Consider the following 23,364-nt stretch of genomic DNA (forward strand, 5'->3'; position numbering starts at 1 on the left):
CAGCATAGGCTCTCAGCCATATGATATGTGTCCAGTTTTCCCACCATGTCAAGTTCTTTTGACATGCAAGACAAGGAATATCCTGTGTATAGATAAAAGAACCTTGAGTTATGGTACTGTGGTATTGGACATAGCTCTACTACCTCTTTAAGGGAGACTACATCACTGGACAAACATGGACTGCTAAACCTCACAGCACTGAGACAACTGTGTCATTACAGCATTGTTATCATTAAATATATAGAGTACAGCAGGTTCCATATGTCTGCACGCTGCATCAGTGATAGAAAACTGTGCCACATTTCCAATAAAATCCTAAAATTGAAGATGGAAAACACACATTTGATTGATCATTCAGTTCATACTCTCTTCAGTACAGACCTGCACTTTTTTTTGTCTATCAGAGGTCTAAAGGTCTGAAGCAAGTCCCAACTGCATAAGAAATAAATATACTCTTTAACTGTTTGGTGTTCTGATGGACTACTGAAAATTATATTGCAGACTTTATTTAACACTGAAAAACCACTTCAGCAGCCTGGTGGAGAGGAGATAGTTAATTCTGAAAAAGAGATTTTAAAGTGGGAACTAGGAGCAGCTCAGTTCACAGATAACTAAAAGGGGACTGTAGTCCATGCTGTAAACATTTCAGAAGGGTGAGAAATCATTAATGATGACAGAAGGAAAGAGTGCTGGAAGGTATGGGATCACATTAAATACAGGAAAGGTGAAGAAATATGCCTGGCAAGTAATTGTCATAATGGAAATGTGACAGGAGAGTTGGTGTCCTCTTATTCAGAATTAAAATGGCTAAGACAGAAGAAAATGATCTGCACTGAAAAATATAGCATTATATATAGAGATGTATATACTTACAATATCAAATGGCTGTGTAGTATTTGATGGATATTATTATAATTTATAATTTTAGTATGCCATTATGAACTGAACAAAAAACCATGTTTAGCATTTTCATTTTTTCACGTTAATGCATATCATTTTGGTTCTCCTACACTTCTAAGGCTCATAATGTACTTAATATATTTGATATTAATGATAGTAATATTTTCCCTGCAAGTTTTGCCTTTACCTGCTGTTCGGCCTTCAGTAACTCTCTGGTGCTCCTGAGTTTATTTCTCTCCTCTACTAGTTCCATCTTCTGGTCTTCTCTTTCTCATGTTCATTTACATGACACCATGACCACAGCAGAAACCTGAGGGAGAGACAAAAGAGAGGCCAATATAGCTGTGGTGGACAGAAACATGGCAACCCTGTCTCTCAGTGACCTAGCCAAGAAAACAAAGCTGCTGCTATAGGCACAGAAAGCTCATAGATGAGGTTTGTATACTGTACTGTTCAAAGCAGCTTGCCACAAAACCAAAAAATACCTGTTTCTTTGCAGATTTAGTGTTGAACTGGAGGATCTCCTTAGAGATACAAAAACCCACTGCATGCTCCAGTGTTGTCAGCAAGAGATGTTTACAGAAGAACTCACCAGAAGAAATGGAGGTGAAATCACACCTTGTTTAAGGGTTATTAAAGTTTTTAAGTTCTAAAGGTGTTTAATACGAATTTTACATTGTATTGAACTTCACTTACAGCGACAGGTACTTTTTTCATGCAGCTGTGAAAAAAGCAGAGTACTATTTCATAAGGACTATTTATAGAGCTATGATTTAGAATTATTAAATATTCCTATGAAATGGAAAGAGTCAAGACTGGATTCAGATAATCAGTACACCAAGGGGAGACTGACATCTGTATTTTGTATGGTAACGCTGACAATTCCAGTTATGGCAGGTGTCAGACAAAATGAAAGTGCCCCGAGAGTTGTGAAAATCAAAATTAATTCAGGAGTCAGGCTAAAGGAGAAAGAAAACTGACAACAGCCCATCATGACTTAAAATCAACAGTATTGGACGTGTGGGGACAAAAGGAGGTGAAGAAAGAGGGAAAATTTATGAGAAGAAATAAATGTGAAAAAATGAATGCAGAGAAATTAAAAATGGAAAAACAGGACAAGGAGGGGGATAGAATCCCTCATTCAGAGATATAAAGTTAGTTTTGGCAAGCTGAACATGTGCCAAAAGGCACAGCACTGATTTGGAGATGGGGACTTCTGTAATCATGCCTAGAAAAATATGAACTCACATTTAAAAACAGAGAAGCTACATGCCCATTGGACATGCCATGTGAATTATACTTCATAGTCACATATCTAAAAATACAGCTCATTTATGGTTGTTTGATTATGCTACAAAGCACTCAGTTTCTTCATTTAAAAACATCCATTTGTCCATCTTGCCACTACTCAAGGCTTGTCCTAGGTTTTGTTAGGGCAAACATATTACCTGTTGTATGAACACACTGTTAGTAGAATGAGTATCTACTGTTTGATGCTCATTCAGCCCTTCTAAGATTGGCCTCGCAGTATTTTTATTCTGAATATTAGCCATCTGGCACTGAGTGCTGCAGTATTTAGTGCCACAAATAATAATGAAAAATATGGTAATATCTTGTGATACTTTAACATAAAAATATAAGACAGAGGGTCTAAAGCTCTGGGCGTATCATCTCCAAGCTGCCAAAGCATGTTGTTCCCTCTGCCCTTGTTTTCCATAAATGATTCTTTGATTGGAGACAGCAGTGCTAATAGGCAAGTCATTGGTTAATGCACAGCAACGAAACTGCATTTCTTGTAATTAATGAACTGCAGTCCTGAGGAACAATGGGAGGGAAAATGCTGAGATCTGTTATACTTTCCTGTTCAGGTTGATGTGGGCACATCCAAGAGATGCCAGTAAAAAGGGTGACCTGGGATAGACCACAGCAGGCTCTGTCTTTTCCATGTCAGTCAAACCTGTAGGGTCTTTGCACTGGAAACAAAATGGCCTCTTCCTTCTGTATCCCCACATCAAAATACGGTGAGGAGACTGTTGCATATTCAGCAAAACTGCTGCTATTGGTTTGGTTAAGCTGCATAATTGGATGGGGCTTAAAAGAGGAAAGAGCTAAACCTGAGTGGTTCTGTTGGCTGACACAGGGGTGAGTTGCAGCTAGCCCATAGAAGTTCCCAAGCTTCTGAGGAAAATAGTGTAAAGATACTTAGGTTCAAAGGAAGCGAGCATTTTCATAGACAATCATTTGAAAGAACAGTCTCAGAAGCTGCCATTGAGTGTGTATTCTCTCTGTCCTTTATTCTAACTTTCTACTGTGGCACATCTTGATCCTTTTGCCTTCTCCAGGTTTTGTTCTAACCCATGCTCTGGCTCACTGCAAATATACCAGACCATTCCTGAGCCTGTTTTGTTGCTGCTTGTTGGTTTTGGTTTGTTTTTTTGGGTTTTTTGTGGATTCCCCCCTGGCCCCAGTACCATTTTCCTTCCTGCTACTCCAGTAGCTCCCTTAAAGTGGCTAAGGCTGCCAAGGAAAGAACACAGAGCCTTCTGTCCACAGTGCTCCTCTTGGCCAAGACACAGATGTAAGCTTTTCTTTCCTCCTGTTCAGAAGCCCCCAGTAATGAGATGTTTGGCTGTGGAAATACAATAAGACAAATGCAGAGCTGAAACAAAGACTTACAAGTTCAAGTTGAAATATTGGGAGAGGGGTGGGGGAAAATGGAGAAATAGAGCTGGATTAATTTAGGGAATCAGAGACTGTTAGCAGCAAGGTTTAATGTTTTATTGGGCCATGGGAGCCTCAGAGGCTGTTGACCTCCTGGACTTTCTGACCTGAATAAGAAAGCCTTTTTGCCTTGTGAGGAGGTTGCAAGGGAGAGTTGGGTGGGTTTGGGTGGAGAAGGTTGACAAGGAGCCTGTCAAAGAATAGAGAAGCCTGGAAAACTAATCTGGGACCCTCCTCACCATTCTGCCTTCTGTAGATCTGTCAGGCCTATTGGAAACTTGTCTTGAGCAGGGAGGTCGCCAGCAGCTTTGAGTTTGTCCTGAGTGTTCCTGAAATATCACCCATCAGGGCAGAGAGAAGATACGGACAAAAGCAGCACTGCTTCCCCAGTTCGTCTTAGACAGAAAACTGAAAAGGTGATGCAAAAAGATAGGAGGGTTGAGGGAGCCTTTCTGCATCAGAAGTTAATATTGTCACCGCTAAGTTATGTGAAAGTACAAGTACTTCCTGTGTCTTTTCACACAGAGGTACCCAAGTGCCTTTGTTCCAGCTGTGTGACACCATCAGCATTTCCACTTCTGCTGTTCATGTCCCTGAAGTGCTTGCAGTCCTACACCTATGTGTGTTTCAACCTTAAGTAGCTAGAAATGGTGCACCCAGTGACAACTTCACCAGTGGCACAAACTTTAGAGCAGACTGCCAAAAGATCAACTGTCCCTTGACTTAGCAAGAAGCTAAACGAAAAGCAGAGACTTTAGCTGCGTTTCGCGTTTCGTTTTCACCACAACGGGGAGCTCTTGATTGATAAATGTGTGCTGCAAAACCAAGAGGCTTAAGGAAGCTCCCAGAAAGAATTGTGCTCTCTGTCTTACACCTGTGTGTGGTGCATCTCCTGACTTCGATTTTGCCGTTTTTCTCTATGGGGAATAACTGCACTGGATTCTCTAATTGCAAATTCTTTCTGCTGTTCATAACCTATTCTTTGTTGTATTGCTTGTCCCAAAATTTGTACTCAGAGCTTCCTTTTCCATTAATTCCCTGGGATTTGTAACTTTAGATTTATAACCTGTTTTAACATCCCTCTTGAAGGGTTTAGCATACCTCAACTCTATATTTAGAAATACTTTTATTCCTTGGATGGAGTGAGTTGGAACCATCCTCTGTCTACGCACTAAATGGAATTTCTTAGTAGCTCCTCCAGTAGTTCAACAGAAAGTATTCACAAATCTCTTAGCAGTGTAATTATTAGTAATGTTCCCTCCCCTTGGATTCATTCTCCACAGACAAAGATAATTTTATGTAAGCATGAAAGTTTGCAGCTCTGCTTCTTACCAACCCCTAAATAAGCAGGCAGGTTACTGCTAGTTCCTGATCAGGATTAAACACAGTCACAATCAAACAGATTCAGGATAAAAAGGGCTTATAAGGAACAATGGGAGCTTCTATGACACCATTCAGCCAATATCCAGGGCTAAACTATACCAGCTACTCTACCACCTGATTACTTCTCCCCAGTTGAGAAGAGGGATCAGTAAAAGGAGAGGAGACCCATAGGTTGAAATGAGAATAGATTAAATGAAACAGCAAAACTAATGTTAATACTAATGCCAGTATAAAGTGTACAAAGTTGTACTCATCTCAGCAACTGTATGGTGGCCATAAGGAAGAGGAAAGTAGTCCTCAGGAGCAGATGGTGAGAAAGACCCTCCAGGAATGAGAAGAGGCAGGAAGAAGTAAAGCCCCCACCCTCAGCAAATTTCTAGCTTTATGGTGAGCCAGAGTCAATTTGGGGCAGCTGCCCTGGCTTCTCTACCTCCCAATTTAATCTCCTGGATGACTGAAAACTGCTAATGGCCTGCAGATCGTGGCTGACCCAAGTTTCCATCCCATACAAACCAGGACACTTGGTTTGAGGATTCTATGATAAAAACTTGTGCTGAATTAATACACTGAAGGGACTAATCTGAACCAATTTTGACAGCTTTTTATAAACCCTCTTGTTATATTGCAGCCCATTCTTTTATTCTGCCCTATATTGCACAGTTCACAGCCAGCTGCAAATGTCATTGTTTCTCTCCATTCTGACCATATATTCCTTCCATTCCTCTATTTATAATCAATAGGATAAATTAATTCCAGTTTATTGCCTCTGAAATGCCTTGATTTTATGAGGTGTTTAATATCTCTGCACCGAAAATTTCTGTGCTTCTGTACTATATCCTGGTGCAAAGGGGAAAAAAGTATCTAAGTGCCCACTTCAGTATCTTTTGTTAGCCAGATGGTGCATTCAAAGTGCTGTGACAACATGAGCAAATTAGTCTTGATGTCAACACTGTGTATGTCAGAGGTGTCTTAATATTAATATTTCATTTTGCTGTTGGGGATACTGGAACATGCCTGACATAACTGAACAACATAGATACATTAAATTATTTCAGTTGGAAAAAACCTCCAAGATCATCAGATTCAACTACTGACCTGACACCAGCATGCCCACTAAACTGTCTCAAAGTTCCATGTCTACATGTTGTTTGAACTCCTCCAGGGATGGTGACTCCACCACCTTCCTGGGCAGCCTGTTCCAATCAATGCCTGAACATCCTTTCTGTAAAGAAACTGTTCCAAATATCGAACCTAACCCCTGCTCAGTTTCAGGCCCCATATTAGGATATATCTTTCTACTGTTCAGCACATTGACCTTGTTCTCCAGCCCTGGTTCCCTGTCTGTACAGCTCTTGGTGTCCATACTCCAGTTAATCAAGACCACCATTATGAGTCATTTGCTTGCCACAGTATTTTAGTATTTAATATTTTAGTATTTTAGAGTGACAGAATTATTTTGGTTCCAAAAGACCTCTAAGATCATCAAGTCCAAATGTCAACCTAAGACCGCTATGGACATTGAACCATGTCCCAAAGTGCCATGTCACCAGCAGCAGAGTATTTTATGGTGCTTTGGTCCGTGGTATGTAAAAAGTTCAGATTAGCCATCTTTCAGGCTTCTATTCAAAAACATGTCAGACATTGCACTTCTGGATATGCTTTAATGGCCATTGTGGTGTAGGGTTAATCTCCTCTCTGGTAAGTTAGACATGGCACTTTGGAACATGCTTTAAGGGCCATGGTGGTCTTGGGTTGAGGGTTGGAGTCAATGACCTTAAAGGTCTAAAACAATTATGTGATTCTGTTTCCACTCCCAAAACTTCTCTTCTGCTGAGCTACTTCTGCCATGTTATCTGAGTGCCAGCATGCAGTAATTTCTGTCTCCAAGGAGATCCTCCTGCACTTGGAACAGGATCACAGAATTGTTTGGGAACATTCTTTAAGCCAAATCATTATCTACCTTTATCAGGTGTTGTGCTAAACCATGTTCCTCAGTGGCAGCTCTATGCATCTTTCTACACCGTGTGCCCACTTCTACACTAAAATGCAGGCCAATAAGCATTTTTACCTTTGTGACAAACTGCTTTAAACAGAGAGCTAATACATCCTGTCTGCCAGCTCTCCGTGCCGGTAGCGGATGAGCTCTCGCGGTGCAGTCACTCCGAGAAGCGGCGGCCGCGGTCGTGCTCCTGCTCCTGACCGTTCTTGCCGCGCGGCCTCCGCTCCTCAGCTTCGTGCCCCCGCGCGGCGCGAGCGAGCCCCAGCTAAGGCGCGAAGCGCGGCACACGTCACCGCGGCGCGAGGCGCCCTCGGCACTGCCCCGCCCCACCGTGCCCGCGCTCCCGCCGCGCTCTGAGCGACGGCGCCAGCACCCAATAGCGTGAAGGCGGACCCGCGCGCTCCCCCGCGCCCTCCCTCGCGGCGGCGCAAGTGGGGCCCGGCGCGGCGCGTGGCGGCGGTGGTGGGCGCGGGGCGCGCCCCGGCGCATGGAGGCGATGCCTTGCCAGAACCAGCGGCTCGGCCCGCGGCCGCAGGACGAACAGTCGCCCACAGCGGGCGGAGGTGCCCGGCAGATCCGCTTCGCGGAGCCCGGTGAGGACAGCGGCTGCCCCAGCCCGGACAGCAGCAGCAGCAGCAATGGGGTCGTGGCGGAGGCGGTGGCCCCGCCGATCCCCGCCGAGGAGGATAGCGCGCCGGCGATCGGGCCGCAGCTGAAGCTGCTGCCAATGAACGACCAGCTCCGGGAGCTCCAGACGATCATCAGGGACAAGTGAGCCGATCAGCGGGGCGGACGGGGAGGCCGCGCAGGGCAGCGTGGCCTGAAGAGGATCGGGGCGGGGCGGGGTGGGGTGGAGGTTAAGGGGGGGGATCGCCGCCCTCCGGCCCACCCTTCCCTCAGGGAGCTGCCGGCCCATGTGCCCTGCTCTAGCCGGCCTCCTGTGCTTGGCATAGCCTCCTGACGCTGCTCGTGGGCTCCGGGCACGGCTGCCCGTCAGCCGGGTGACCTCTCGCCGAGCCCGGCGGCCGAGCCCGGTGGCGGCGAGCGGGGCGCACTCTCGTGCAGCGCTTAGGGCCAGCGCCTCAGCGCCGGTGCAGCCATTGCTGGTGACGTGGGCTTGGAGCCGAGGCGAGGGGAAGGTGCGCGGCGGCGCCGCCACGCCCGGCCCGCCCGCCCCTCACCGCCGCCTCTCCTCTCACCGCCGCTTCTCCTCTCACCGCCGCCTCGCCTCAGCTGCGAGCATCGGTCCTGGGTGCTGCCACCTCCGCCCCGAAGCGCCCATGGCGATGATATTGTTTATTCAATGACTTCCAAAATCTCTTAAGCACTCCCTGATGTGACTTTTTTCAGTACCTTGACGCCGTGGATGGGCCAGAGATTGGCACATCAGGAGGCTTCTGAAGAGCTGGTCTTGTGAGGAACAGCTGAGGGAACTGGGGCTGTGCAGTCCGGAGAAAAGGAGGCCAAGGGAAGACCTCTTGGCTCTTTACCACTCCCTAAACGGAGGTTGTAGCCATGTGGGGGATCGTCTCTTCTCCAGAAAAACAAGTGACAGGGTGATAGGAAACAGCCTGAAGCTGTCCTGGGGAGGTTTAGGTTGAACATAAGGTAAAACGCCTTCCCTAAAGGGGTTGTCAAGGCCTGGACCAGGCTGCTCAGGGCAGTGGTGGAGTCTCCATCTCTGGAGAGACTTTAAAGACATGTAGATGTGGTGCTGAGGGACGTGGTTTAGTGGTGGCCTTGGCATTGCTGTGTTAATGGTTGGACTCAATGATCCTGAAGGGCTCTTCTAGCTGAAATGATTCTAGAATCATCACCATACAAACCTTTGAGGAAGGAGGCTCGAGGTTGTTACAGCCCTGTGCTCTGGCGGCAGCTGGGTGTAATTACCACTATATGAACATCACATGCCATAGGCAGAATGGGGGGAGGACCTTCCCCAGTCTCTGTAGGTGATTGTGAGCATATTCCCCATGGATTACACAGCCTGCTTGCATGGCAGGCTGGCCTGTACCAGTCTCTTGACTAGATAACATTTAAAGGGTCTTTGCAACCCAAAACATGCTATGACCTTACATCAAGTAAGCATGGGCAAGCTTCCCATGATACTTGATGATGACTAAATTATGGGTTCCTGCCTTATGAATCTTATGAGTATGCCAAATATCCAGTGCCCTCCCTCTCCTCACATATGGGCTGCTGAAGGAATCACAGAATGTCAGAGGCTGGAAGGGACCTCAAAAGATCATATAGTCCAACCCCCCTACCAGAGCAGGATCACCTATACCAGATCACGCAGGAGTGCACCCAAGTGGGTTTTGAATATCTCCAAAGAGGGAGACTCCACAACTCTCCTGGGAAGCCTGTTCGAGTGTTCTGTCACCCTCATGGTGAAAAAAAATCCTCCTCACGTTTACATGAAACTTCCTATGGTTCAGCTTCCACCCACTGCCTCTTGTCATTGGGCATCACTCAGCAGAGCCTGGCTCCATCCTCCTGGCACTGACCCTTTACATACTTATGAACATTGATGAGGTCACCCCTCAGTTTCCTCTTCTCCAGGCTAAAGACCCCCAGCTCCCTTAATCTCTCCTCATAAGAGAGGTACTCCATTCCCTTAATCATCTTTGTGGGTCTGCACTGGACTTTCTCAAGCAATTCTGCGTCCCTCTTGAACTGTGGGGCCCAGAACTGGACACAGTACTCCAGACACAGCCTCACCAGGGCAGGGTAGAGAAGAATAGAGTAGAAGGAATAGCAGCCTCATCTGTAGTGTTCTTGTGGTAGTGCTTTATGTAACTCATAGACTGGATTTAAAATTTAGCAAGAGGCAGGTGCTAGGTTGGGGAATAAGTGACAGGGAAATCACAGAAGTTTGCTGAACATCAAGTCTCCCATGTTGAGGAATGTATAAGGGCCAAATGTTTGTAGTTTGTATTGATAATGGTGTCTGTTAAGAGTTTTGGTATAGAGAGGGCTGGAATAATGGCTGGATCACAAGGGCAGCCGGAGAGATCTAGAAATAAGAAAAAGATGGGGGAAATGTGGTACTAGCTGAAGTGAAAGGGAATGGGAATCAGATGTTTGAGGAGGGGGGACTGGAATGAATTAAATAGAAAGAATAGTTTTGGAACAGTATAGAGATTAGACCATGGTGGGCTGGAAGGGTGGGAAAGACAGTATGAAGAAGGGAGGCGAACTTGAAGAGAGCTCTTTGCTTACTTAGGGCACATTACCTGCAAAGGAAATGGCCTTTTTTGAAAGCATTATTTTCCGTTTTTGTCACTTTATGTCACCAGGAGTCTTGCAAGACATGAAGGTCTTATTCCAGTTCAAGAAGTTCTAAGCTGAAGTGCAGAGATCTGTGCAAAATTGTGCCCCACTACTGAATATCCATCATGAGATACTTACGATCCAATGTTTATTGTGCCTTATGCAGTATCTCAGATGTTGAAAGCACACCTCCCACTGATCACATTTGTAGCTTTGACTGTTCAGAAGTTGGAAGGTGATATCATAATGCATTAAACTTAGCATGCAACATATGACAAACTTAAGTAATGCCCATTTATTTGAAGCAAAATTTATCCTCCATGATGCAAGAACCACCAGCAGATACAGCAGTATGAATATGCTGAATAAAACCTCTTTGTTTTCTAACACCTGCAGTAACTAACACATAGCACAGATATGATTTTTCCCTTTGTTTTGTATTTTTCCATCTCTGCATTTTGGTATTTCCTGGTTCTTGAGTGCTTAGCTTTGTAACTAACAACACTAATACATTTTTATGCTAAACTAATTGTCATCTCACAATACCTACATTCATTTTATTAGCTTACATGAACCTTATTACCTTAAATTGGGGCTTTATTTTTTTTAGTCTTCAAAACACTGTGGAAAAACATAGTCTAATTACAGGCAGGAGCACACAGAAATAGTGCAACATCCATGTAAGAAGAGCAGCTGTGGCAAGACCACACAGAAGAGTTCTGCAAGTGAGACTCTGACCAGTAGCTTCCTTGCAGAGGAGGAGGGGAAGTTGTGAGTGTGCTGAGAGAGAGTAAATTCAAAATAGGCTTGGTAATGGTTTTGATGTTAGGAAAAAGAAATAACCCATAGTTTTGATATCTAGGTGAATTCTAGCAGAGTGGCTACTTCACCCAGATAAGTTTTTAAGTAGGTTTTGAACTCCTGCAAATACATTTAGTAAGTTTCTGGTCATAATGAGCTTATCCAGAAACCAGCAGCTGATAAAAAACCAAATGAGTTAAGAGTTACATCAGCTTCATTGCACAAGGCTTTGGTAAGGGAAAGTACAAAACAAGATTTGTAAATAAGGAATTGCTTGTAACAGCTGTGGCGATAGCAAACTGTGCTGTATTCCAAGAATGATGCTGCCCTGGCAGTAGAAATGTAACTCTTGCTTCTAAGATTCCTTTCCAGCCAGTGAGGAAATCTGGACAGCTCAGAAAGGCAAATGTAGGCTCTAAGTAAGGGCAATAGGGGAGGCATTATTTTTATGTTCTGTCCCAGAAAATCAGCTGTGTCTCAGTAAATAAGAGACCTCAGAATGGCCAATTTTTGTGTTTGTCACTCAGATGCTGAAATTGGCTCAGCTGAACAGGTGAGAGGATTTCTTAAACATTGGTTAGAACCTCTTGGAGTAACCTTTCCCTGGGCAGGTGTAGTCTGCCTTAGGACAACTCTGGTCACTAGCATCCGAACCAAGTGCTGAAGAAAACTCATCTGAAGAATTAATGTACATTATTTGTGAATAAGCAGCTCTACTGGGAAAAAAAATCCAATTTAACACACCAGAGGGGCATGCTCACATACACTGGGTAGGCAAGAGAGAGAAGCTGGTATCATTTGCAGGACAGTTAGGTACCTACCACTTAATCTGACTCTGGGGATTAAAAAGAGAACAGGTAACACCAGAGCTGCCAGAACTCAGGATCTTTAGATTACTTAATGCTGCAGAAGACGGATGTTCAGGTTCAGCAATCATCTGAGAAGGGCAGAAATTAAAAGGCAAGGTGCTGAGGGCAGAGAAACTTCTTTTCCCTACTTTTGTAGGGAAAACTGACTAAATTTAGGACTATTGCTGTGAGGGAAGAGGTAACTTCCAGTGCAATGCAAGTTAGAGTCAGGCATCCTTACATGGAGTTAAGGGATATTCAGGACAGATGCAGACCACCTCAGGCACTGTCCATAGTGTGAGCTGCTCAGAGAAATGGAGAACTATCCCCTAATTCCTGAAAGGATTCAGAGGAAGAAGTCAGAGCCTTTCAGTTGGAATAACTTTCCAGTTTAGAAAAGTTAAAAATTGCCTTCATGTGGCTGGTCACCATGTTCTATGATGGGCTCAGAGACAGCTGGGTGTATCAGTGATGACACCTGATAGGCTAAAATGATGGTTTTTCTTTTTCACTAAAGTGAACAAGAGCTGGGTCCGTGTGCTGGAATCAGGGAGCTGGATAGATCAACTGGAGAGTGCCTGGGTTTGCTTGTTTTCCCTCAGGCTTTTTCAGTTTTCCATCTGAATGCTTAATGGTTGGGCAGATGCCTTTTACAGCATGTGCTGGGTATGAATTTTGAGTCCTCTAATGGGATGTGAGCTGAGGCATTTAAGTATTGAACGTCTGGGAACAAACATTTACAGCCTCTTTCTAAGAGGGTTGTGATCTTCAAGTCATTTCTGGCCTGCACAGATTAGAACCAGGGATCTGGAAGCTGAAATGAGCAGTGCAGCAATTCATAACACAGAGCTCTGGTTTCTGCAGAAGCAAATTCATTAGCTCAGATTGGTAGTGTCATTTTAACTCCTTATTTAACGTTAGAAAGATTTAAATGCAAATTATTGTGTCTGTTAAGTGAGATCATGTTCTGCTGAGCCTTCTTGTTCCCTCAGGAACTGAAGGAGCAATGCAGAAGTACAGAGAGTAAAGTGATAGGAGATACAGGCCTGGCTTCTGTGTGGAGCAGGATGATTCAGGAGTGTGTAACTCACCTTGTGCTGAGTAAAAATGAATAAACTTGCCTCCTGCAGACAGGAATAGGGGGATCCCTTTCACATACTTCCCCCCCCAGCCTAGGCACTGAAAAAAGATAAGTAATGAAGTACCTTAAGTACTGAACAGGTAGAAGATGGTCCTATTTTCCATCTACATAATTTCCCCTGAATGGCAGCAGTGTCTTTTCTTTTTACCAATTCAGCAATAAAAAATTACCAATTTATCAGTGGGTCAAGGAACAACAGGTATAAGCTGGAATACAGGAATTTCCACCTCAACATAAAGAGAAACATCTTTGTTGTGAGTGTTCTGGAGCACTGCCCAGAGACATTGTGGAGTCTCCTCTAGAGACTTGCAATGTCTGCCTGGATGTGTTCCTCTGTGGTCTGCCCTAGATGATCCTGCTTTAGCAAGGGGGTTAGACTAGGTGATCTCTAGGGGTCCTTTGCAACTCCTAACATTCTATGATTGTTTGGGGAAGCAGCATTTTTTTCCATCTTGCCTCCATAGTACCCTGAGGGTCTCTGAAGAAGTGCTGTAAGGTAACTAGAGAAACAGGAATTACTGAGTATGTCAGACCATGACCCATATAGCCTGTGGTCACAGCCTGTGTCAGCAATTGTGACTAGCACTGAGTGCTAAAGCGAGAGGAAAACCGCAGTTAGCAGGAACATTCCTACAAAGCCTTTCTTCTCACCTTTTAAGACGTGCATGTGACTTTGAGTGTATGCCATACAGTCAGAAACAAAATTAAAACACCTGATAGTGTTTAACAGTTCACCTTGTCAGATGTGCTACAAGTGAGGTTTTAATGCCTTGTTTATTTAGATGTTATCATGTTACTTTAGCTGAAAAAGTTTCTAGTCTGTTATTTAAGGTTACAGTGTTTTCACTTAAGCCTTTTTTTCTGGCCCCTAGCAATTCTCATATGATGTGGGGCTTGAAATGTGGTCCCAGCTTTCCAGCTGCCGATGTACAAGAGGTCTGTCATTTTCAGTATTACTATGATTTGTCTCTCATTTTTATGCACCATTGTTCTCTGTTGTCCTCCTCCCCTCAAAAACCAGCCACAATGTAGTAATGCACAGTGATCTGTGCATTAAAACATCTATCTGCAAGGACAGAGAGTTAATTTAACACCAATTAATCTGTATTAATAGCTTGAATATTCACTCTATAAACATGTATCACAGTCTTGATACTGTTTAATTTGTTTTGTCGCCTAAGTTTTCTGAGATGCCTTTGTCTGGAAGAGCTCAGATTCAGTGGCTACACACTTCATTACTTTCCTTTAAAAAAGCATTTATATACACCACAGATGGAACAGTGAATCCCTTTAAAAATCATACTGAAGTCAGTTTGTGTAATTCTAGGGGCGTTGGGGTTTGGTTTTAGGATTGAGTTTTTTGAGCATTGCCTTTCTGGTCAGCATCAAAGTAGCAGGAAGTTATGAATATCTTGTCGTTACTACAAAGAAGGAAAAATAAACCCAGTAGTTTAACACTATGTTATTAGCACAAGGGAATAAATTTGATTAGGCTGATGCTCTTTTTAAACCTGCCTTTTTTACTGAGGCTAAGCCAGCAGTTGCCCAGGAAATAATCAGGCAAGTCTCTTTACTTTCACTCTTGTAAACAAGATGTTGCAGAATCATGGTGATTAAATGCAAGTTCAGTAATCTAGCCGCATGGTAAATGAATTCCTGATAAGATACTATGTATCTCCTGCTTATCAGGTCTGTTAACCCAGTTTCAGGGGTAGGGATTTGCATTATCGTCCTCCCATAGTTTCTGACTGACTTCAGAGCAGGTGCAGCAAAGCTCTCCAGCTTAGAGCTGTATGGAATGCACCAGGCTGGCGCACATCTGAGCTTGGGAGGTGTTTGGAATTGAACAGGAAGGACGGCACAAGGGAGAACCTGCAGAATGTCGTCCTGGTGTTCTCGTGCTTTAATTGCTGTTGAAAGAGTAGAAAGAGCAAATCTCTGCCTTGACTCACTGCATCTGTCAATCTTCATCACCAAGCAGGGAACCCACAAAGCAGAGTCTCTGTGGGACACATTTGACAAATAATATCAGACTTTTCTCTGAACTGCCTCTAGAATATCTTGTCCTTGGATTAATACTACATTTAAGGAATGTTCTTCAAGTTACTCCCCAACATAAAAATACAAATTATTACCTTTTTCAGGAAATCCAGTAGAGGAGACTTCGTATTTTCTGCTGATCGTCTGGTAGGTGAAGAATTTTTTCTTGGTGTCATGCTTTGTAGCTCCTCCATTAAATGGGCTTTTCAGGATAGAATGATGGTGGGATGAGAGCAGTTTTCTACACAATGGAAATTGCTGTTTGACAGCAGATTTCTGTATACATGACATCTGTTCTCTGTTGTGGACTGCTTTTATCTCAAAGGGTTCCAGAAACCATGTTATTATCAAACACAGCTACTTCAGGACAGAGAACAGTAGTAATAAAAGAATGCTATTTCAAAACAGATGCACAGAGGCTAGAGATAATGCAGTTTTACTTTGAAACAGTACTTTTGACCTGTGAGCAGAGCTGTTCAATTTATTACAGCCTAGATGTTGACAATCCCTTGCAGGCAGAAGTGCCTCCTGGCACTTGTGGTGTATCAGATTAGTAACTCTGGATACATCCACACTGGGAATTTGGTTGTAGGCATGTGGCAGTTAGTAGTAGGGACAAAGCAATCTGAAGTTTTCACACTGTTTAGTAAGTCAGACCAAAGACTGGTGGGGATGCAGCATATATCTCATTTAAATTAGATGTTGAAAGAGAGCCATATCTCTCACTCTCACGTGTACTGCCTTGTATTCATGAGGTAATGTGCTGTTTGCCAGCCCATTAACAAGGAAAAGAGGAGTCTTCCTTTCCTTCTCTAGCAAAGATGAGTCTAGAGACCAGTCAATTACAGCAGGCAGGTTTCCTGTGATGATCCCAACCTTAATCTGTGCCTGATCCAGTCTTGCTTAAGATTTAGATAGAGCCACAACCTAAGATTGTCACTGTGTTGGTTTTGTCTTTTCACTTCCCCCTCTGCTTTTCCATTGGCTGGGCTGTTTCTTGCACTCATTCACCAAGATCTGAAGGCCCAAGGCAACAAAGGCCTATTTAGTGATTGCATCTCTTCTATGTTAGAGTACTGTCTTTCTGTCCTTGCCTATATCCACATTTCTCTGATCACACGCTCCGGGCAACTGAAAAGGCAGATTTCACTAACATTTTCATACCCTTGAAATGTTTATGTAGTGATATGCTGGAATTCCTTGGACCTCTATTAACTATTCATTTTGCTAACAGTTCTAACAGATCTTGCATTCATGAAAGTTTGAAACAAACAAGAATTCCCTTTGCTTATTGCAAAAGTCCTAGAGTAAATCTTCAACATTGAACTGTAATCAGTGAGCACATCAACACGTCATTTCGTCTATCACCATTAAATGTTTCATCTGAAACTTCATTTTAACTCTGTAAGCCTTGACATTTTAACCAGGTCTGCCAGAATTTAACATCCCTTTTAGCTTTTTTTTGGTTTGCCTTTCCCACTCCCCCACCAATTAAAAACAGACTTTATTTTTTCTATTGGCAACTTTAATTCATGGTTTCAATTTGTGGTCTTCTACCGGATTCAGATTCCTTGCTTCCCATGGGGCCATAACAATACCTGGTTTAGTTTCCAAGCAGTGGCACCCACCTCTCTGAGAGGAGCAAGTCTGCTGGTTCTCAGGGGTGATAGAATTTATAATCCCTGAGCATGGGGGTAGCAGAAAGCAGCATGCAAAAATGAATGTTTTATCAACACTGATAAAGTGATAAAGTTCAGAAGAATCCTTCCCAGCCTCTGTAGAAAACATTGATAGGTGTAGTAAAACAAGGAGATTATAGACCTTCACTGGATGACTGACTCTGTGTTTTTGGTAGATAATTGTGGCAAGGCTAACCCTGTCAACATAGCAACATGATAAAAAAGTGTTTCTTTCAAACTCGGCTCATAAATTGGCTTTTTTCTGGTGAGGTCACTTTAAAAAGCCTCAAAACCGTGTACAAACGGTTCCAGAAACCTAAATTTAATTCAAGGATTTCTTGTCTTAAATGAGAAATCTCTTTCAGTTAAAGAACACTGGTGCCTTAGGATTAAAGTGACTTGAAATCCTACTAGCAGAAAGCCAGGACAAAGAAGAGGAAGAAGGCAGTAGAGCTGGCTTCTCTACATAGGCTTCCTAGAGCCATCAGACATGTAATGAGCCAAGACCAAGAGGGACTGACATTCAGGACCTGTTTCTCACGGACAGTTTTTGATTGCAAATGATCCCCACCCTTCCCCTAATTTTGATTTGCAGTACTTTTGTTTGACCTTTAAACAAAACATGAGGCATCACCCCCAAAAGTCTCTGAATTCAGTCCCTAACAACTATCAAAGAGATCCTTTAGATCCTTCAGGTTGTTAGATGTTGACTTGGTACTTGTGAAAACTGCTACTACCACAGTGCCCTATCTCTGCAGATAACAAATCCCTTTCAGCTGACTGATCTCTTTGGTCCACAGATCAGGCTGGTGGTTGAAGAGGGACTGAACCAGCTGCCATACACAGAATGTACTGTGACCACTCCAACAGGTATGTGGGCAATTGCTTCTTCCCAAGGTTGGACTGGAAGTGGAAGCTTAACAACTAATATAAAAAATACAGAGGAGTTACAGTAACCATGGGATAGCTTGAGGTGGAAGGGACCTGTAAGGATCATCAGGTTCAACCCATTCAGGACTACCTAAAACTGTGCCCTTGTGACTAAGAGTGTCATCCAGATGCTCCTTGAACTCTGACAGGTCTAGTGCCATGACCTCTTCCCTAGGGAGCCTGAGGCTGAAACAGTTCAATATTCAGAGTGGAGAACAGAATTAAAGTTCCTTCCTGTATTTAAAGAGCTAGAAGGTGCACAACAACACAGCTGAGCAAAATACAGTCATACAGGTGTTGTTTTACTAAAGTTTTGAATTAGTCCTGCAAAACCATGTTGAGAATTGTACCAGTCTTTGTGCAAGATCCATTTATTTGCTGCAGTATGGAGTTAAAACTGGTGACGCTTCACATGCTTAATAAAGAAGCACTTGGGGCAAGCAGTTTTGTCATCCAGCCTAAACCCATCTCTTTTTGCAAGTGGGGGCCAGCTGGGAGTGGTGATAAGCAGGAAATAACAAGTAGCTGTCGTGAAATCCACTGGAGTCATTTCAAGCTTGCTTCTGTTAACTATAAAGATACATGAGGCTGCATACATTACTCAGAGTTGCTCAGTGCATCATCAGCTTGGTATCCACTCAGGTACACAGAGTGAACTCACAGCTCAGCTGTAAGACATGCTCCAGGCGAGTTCTCCTCATCCTGAGAACTTTATTTCCTTTTCTGTACATTCATACCCCCTGCCCTTCACATTAAATCATTTGTACGTCTTCTAGTTAGAGAAAAGCTGGATGGAAAACGATTCTGAAGCATGCCTGAGTTTAGGAAGGCACTCAGGAGGCACATGCACTTACGTTTGCTCCTGTTGAAGTAAAACAGAAAGTGCTTCTTGAGCATTGGTGTCATAGCTGTTCCAAGTCAGTTAGTGACTGATAGGTTGATGACCATCTTATCTCTTAATAAACAATTTCACTGGCAGGTCCTCTGCAAGAAACATCTATTGGAAGCTCTTCAGTTCTTTTTCAGCAGGCCACTGCCCCTGCTGTGGGCAGCCTCAGACATTGTCCTCTGAGCACGTCACTTGGTGAAAAGACTTTGCTTCCTGCCCTTACTCCTGGCTACACTAAGGTCTCACTGAAACTACCTAAGCTCTGCACTCTCTGCTTGCCCTTTGCTTCCCACACTTATACCCAGTGAGGGAGCTAAAATGGCCTCAGCTGAGCTCCTCCAGCAGGAAGTGTCTCTTGAGAACTCAGGTACTTCTGCATGAATTCCTGCCTCCTTGTGCTGAACTCTTTCTCTCCAGGCAGTTCTGAGGTGCCATAAGCACAGGTGATTTCTGCTCTTCAGGGCTCAGAAGCAGAACACCCCTGAAAGACCTCAGTGAAACCCCTGTTGGTTTTTTTTTTCCTAAGGGAGTCTTTGGTCTCCTATCAGTCAGGGAGGGGAATATGCAGCACCTGTAAGGAACATCACCTGGTGTTCTTCCCAGCAGTTTTGGTGAGCAAGATCGTTAGGGCTGAAGAACTGGGATTGGAACGATCTTGCTCTGCTGTCTTTAGCTTTGAATTAATGAAAGAGCTGAGCTCAGAGTGTTTAAGACTGCATCTGTCAAACATACACAACTGACCACTGTGGTAGGGAACACCATGTCTGCACCATCACATTTCAGTTCTGAGCCTTCCAACTGCAGCATTTACTGGGCTTTGCAGGGGGTGTGGTTTGCCTTCCTTTTATGTCCTCCATTTAAAACCATCACAATACCTGAGTTATGGAACACATTCTTGGAAGGGGTCACTTCTGTGCCACTTTGCTGATGTGGCTTTAACAAAAGCACAAGTTCTTTACCTGTTACAGTTCTGGCTCTGTTCCCATCACTTGTTTGAGGCTGCAGGATAGTGTGTGAGATTGTTCATGCCACCTGTTGAGAGATGCAGAGCTCCCTATTATCCCCTGCCTATTTGGAGGGGAATTTCAGTTCCATTCACAGCACAAGGTCTCCTAAAACAGGACCTCCAAAGGGGCATTAAGATGGACCTGAAGGGACCAAGTGACGCCACTGACATCTGGTTTCTTTCCTCTCACAGGGCACAAGTATGAAGGTGTCCGATTTGAGAAGGGGAACTGTGGAGTCAGCATAATGAGAAGTGGTAGGCAGCTTCTGCTTGTTGAGTGAGTGCAAATTAAACCCCTTGGAAAACAGTAAGCAAATTCCTCTCAAGTGTCCAACAACAGTTCTGCACAGTAAAGTGTTAGCCAAACCTGCCTTAGGCCTCCTTGACCACAGAATGCCAAGTAATGTGTTTCATGAACTTGTGAGAGGATGCACAGCTGCCCTAGCTTTCATCGGTGAGGCAGCCGGTAACTGGGAGAGGCCAAAGCCACTTGTCCTGTCCTTGTTTGCTGCCATCTGCTTCTGCTCAGAGACAGGTCTTCCAATAAAGCATGACCAGCGGTGGCAGAGGCACTGTTCCTTTGCCCAGAGCTGTGGAAACCTTTGTACTTGTGGAAAATCAGTGGCTCTGCAGCTTCCTGCACCACGCTTTACACTATGGTGGCTCCAGGCAGAGCTCACATGTTCTCCACACCCTACATGTTTGTTTTGGTGTTTCCAGCTCTCACCCTTGAGAGCTCAGCTCTAGCATGTGGGAACACTAATGCTCAGGAGCTAAGTAACATGAAGGAGTCTCATTTTTGTTTTAATAGAGAAAAAATTATAAGTTTGAAGTGATTTTAACACCTAGGGGAAAAAATGTGCTTTTTACAACTCCTCCTCAATACAGTATGAGGGCTTTCTAGTTGTAGCATCTTGCAGCTGTCCATTCTTGAAGGTGTAACCATCTCTTGTTGGGTTTCTGTTGCTCACTTGAGGAGAGGCAATGGAGCAGGGGTTACGGGATTGCTGCAGATCGATCCGCATCGGAAAGATCCTGATACAGAGCGACGAGGAGACGCAGCGAGCAAAGGTCTACTATGCCAAGTTCCCACCAGACATTTACAGGAGGAAAGTTCTCCTCATGTACCCAATACTAAGTAAGTGGTTTTCGTCCTTATATACAGTGAGGCTCATCTGAGCAGTGAGGGTGCTGGATGTAAAGGGAAATGCCCAAATTTCGGGGGCTTTGATTGGGGTTTTTTGCTTGGTTCAGGTAGCACAGGAGGGCATTTGTCAGCCTGCGCCAGCAGGAGAGCAGGGCAAATCCCTGGGCTGTCTCTGTGAGAAAGGTTCAAGAGTTGAGACTTGACATCAATTTTTTTTTTGCCATGAGAAAAGACTCAAAGAGTGTTTTTTTAGAGTAAGAGTATAATCCTAGGAATAAATTAATTTAAATACAGCTAATGCTACCATAAAAAGGCCCCATCTACTAAGTGTGGCAAGGAGTTTGCCAGGATGAAAAAGTTTCTCCAGTCTTAAGATTCAATTCTGGTTCTACACATGCAGGGCTTAGTTGCCATTTTATTATTTCAGATGAGCTTTCCTGCCTCAGGCTTTCATAAACTCCACCAACTTCAATTCTTACTGAAAGAGTTGGCTGTTTCAGATCAGAGATGAAGTTCCTTCATCAGGACACCAATGTTTCTCTAGTTAATACAAGCAGAGGGGGTGGTTTCCCCGTGGGACAGTGTCATCACTCAGTCACACACCAACATTTACGTGGATATTCTAGGGTGGCCTAGGACAAATTCTTCAACTATTGGAAAATTTTCCCCTTTTCCCCTTCTAGGCACTGGCAATACTGTAATTGAGGCTGTCAAAGTGCTTGTAGAACATGGTGTGCAACCCAGTGTCATCATCCTGCTGAGCCTGTTCTCCACACCTCATGGTGAGTCGTGGGGGACAGAAACTGGGCACAGGCGGTTTGGTGGGGAGAGTGACATTGGTCATGTGCCTCAGAGAGCAGAGAGTTGCAGAGTTCCTCTGCACCTAACCACAGCTGGAGGAGAGGGCCTGGAGCTCTGGCCTGCAGAAGCAGAGGGAAGGTGCTGGGTTGGTCCACCACCAAAGGAACAGCAGTTCTGTAAGAAGCATGAGGTAAATGGAGCTACAGAGCTGTCCTCTCTGCACGTTAAAGATCTTAACACATAAAAAGGGATCAAAAAATGGAACATCTCTTCCTGTGAGGTAGGAAAATGGATCTTGTGTCTTGTAGAAAATGGCCGTGGCAGACCTCACTACCAAAACTCAGCTGAGCTGCAGTTATTCCTGGCAGTCTGTAACCACTGTGGTGATTAGACTAGGAGTGTACACGTAAGGGAAAGAAAAAATTAAATAGGAAAACCTGCAAAAATAGTCCTTAAATGCAGGAAGCTCTTCCTCACAGACAGGCAGCTAAGGCAGAAACATGGAGATGGAAGAGCAGAGCCTGACATTATCTACAGAGCTCTGCTAATGATGTAACATGTGGTGTTGAACTAGAGTTACTTTGCTGTGGCGATCGTTGCCTTTGTCCTCTCTCAAAAGGTGCCAAATCCATCATCCAGGAATTCCCAGATATTACCATTTTAACCACAGAAGTTCATCCTGTTGCACCAACACACTTCGGACAGAAGTATTTCGGAACAGACTGACAACACTCAGCACAAACAGATGACTCTCATACTACTAGAGGCTTTTTCTACATTTTCTTACTGCTGAGTGGGTTGGGGGCATGTTTTTAAGTCTTTTTAGCCAAAGGAGGAATATTTGACTTCCATTAGTTGTGGTCAGTGTGCCTGAACACTGACTCAGGTCCACAACAAAGCACTCTCAGTACAAAGTCGAGCATCTCAGCTTTGGGGTTGTGTACATGGCTACACTATGCTTTAACTTATTTATTCTTCTAGAGCCTGTCTCGTGGCTGCTTGCAAGAGCAAAATAAACAACTAAATCGCAGAGGTTTGTACTTAATTTCTTGGGGAACATTTGCATCACTCCACGTCAGCTCTACAACCACTCCTAACGCTGCACGTTGGACTTGATGCAATTCTTAGCAGCCACACTGCATTTCTGGCTAAATTTTCAGTCTTTGGCTGGAGGCCAAGAATTAAAGATACAACTCTCTGAATTTTGCTCTGTGTAGGTGACTTTCAAACAGTGAAACATCCGTAGGTGTCTTGTGCAGTGGTACTGAACAAAGAAGCTCCTATTGTGGTACTTGTGCCCTGACAAGCTGGATGGTGAGTGAGGGTGGGAGCAGTGCTGTCTGCAGACGTGCTGCATGAATACCCTTTTCCATGGCTGCTTTGCTCTGACCCTGTCCAAGACGGGAGAGCAGTGGCAGAAAGGTAAGTTAGATTTTTAGCTCTGTTTGCAGGGCAACAGAGATTAAAGTCAACAAGCCAAATGTGGTGCTTCTGGCTTCGCACCCTGCAGAGCTCTCAGGGCTATCAAGCATCACTCTGCAGCCAGGCAGTTCCTTTGGCTTTACATGTCCTGGCACCCAGTACACCATACCCAGCCCCTCAGCTAGGACTGGAAATTGCTGTTAACTGTGGGAAATTTACATACCAAGACAAGTGTCTGTTGTTACTGTTTGAATATATCCACAGTATAAAAAAGGGCAGGATCACAAGTCAAGTGTTTCATAGTCAGAGGTCTGGGCTGCCCCAACCAGTACCTTGGAAGGGAAGGGGCACAAATGTGAACATAAGTTCCATCTAAACATGAGC

General features: G+C 44.2%; 1 protein-coding gene and 2 long non-coding RNA genes across 5 annotated transcripts; 1 reads left to right on the forward strand and 2 right to left on the reverse strand.

The window, feature by feature from the left end:
- LOC135183976 (uncharacterized) lies at window positions 1–7,369 on the reverse strand. Of its 3 annotated transcripts, XR_010305797.1 has the most exons (5): window positions 5,255–5,342; window positions 3,861–4,029; window positions 3,372–3,529; window positions 1,088–1,210; window positions 1–82 (listed from the first exon to the last, which is right to left on the reverse strand). It is a non-coding gene; the product is annotated as an uncharacterized LOC135183976 (long non-coding RNA). The 3 variants fall into 3 exon arrangements; XR_010305795.1 differs by having other exon boundaries at window positions 3,861–5,331; XR_010305796.1 differs by lacking the exons at window positions 3,372–3,529; window positions 3,861–4,029; window positions 5,255–5,342 and adding an exon at window positions 7,073–7,369.
- Window positions 7,370–7,410: 41 nt separating this feature from the next.
- Window positions 7,411–22,588, forward strand: UPRT (uracil phosphoribosyltransferase homolog). The gene is made up of 7 exons (XM_064159375.1): window positions 7,411–7,774; window positions 15,211–15,253; window positions 17,586–17,655; window positions 19,803–19,865; window positions 20,587–20,748; window positions 21,441–21,539; window positions 22,178–22,588. Exons 1-7 carry the CDS (start codon window positions 7,491–7,493, stop codon window positions 22,282–22,284), a joined length of 828 nt encoding a protein of 275 aa, XP_064015445.1. The 5' UTR covers window positions 7,411–7,490; the 3' UTR covers window positions 22,285–22,588.
- On the reverse strand, window positions 14,983–18,862 carry LOC135183977 (uncharacterized). Its single transcript, XR_010305798.1, has 3 exons — window positions 18,570–18,862; window positions 15,202–15,308; window positions 14,983–15,068 (listed from the first exon to the last, which is right to left on the reverse strand). It is a non-coding gene; the product is annotated as an uncharacterized LOC135183977 (long non-coding RNA).
- Window positions 22,589–23,364: the final 776 nt, after the last annotated feature.

The sequence above is a fragment of the Pogoniulus pusillus genome, chromosome 19, assembly GCF_015220805.1.
Source record: "Pogoniulus pusillus isolate bPogPus1 chromosome 19, bPogPus1.pri, whole genome shotgun sequence".
Lineage (NCBI taxonomy): Eukaryota > Metazoa > Chordata > Aves > Piciformes > Lybiidae > Pogoniulus > Pogoniulus pusillus.

Coding starts and splice junctions, on each gene's coding strand:
- UPRT (XM_064159375.1), top strand. CDS start 7,491: ATGGAGGCGATGCCTTGCCAGAACCAGCGGCTCGGCCCGCGGCCGCAG. Junction 19,866..20,586: donor AGTCAGCATAATGAGAAGTG/GTAGGCAGCTTC, acceptor TGCTCACTTGAG/GAGAGGCAATGGAGCAGGGG. Junction 20,749..21,440: donor CCTCATGTACCCAATACTAA/GTAAGTGGTTTT, acceptor TTCCCCTTCTAG/GCACTGGCAATACTGTAATT.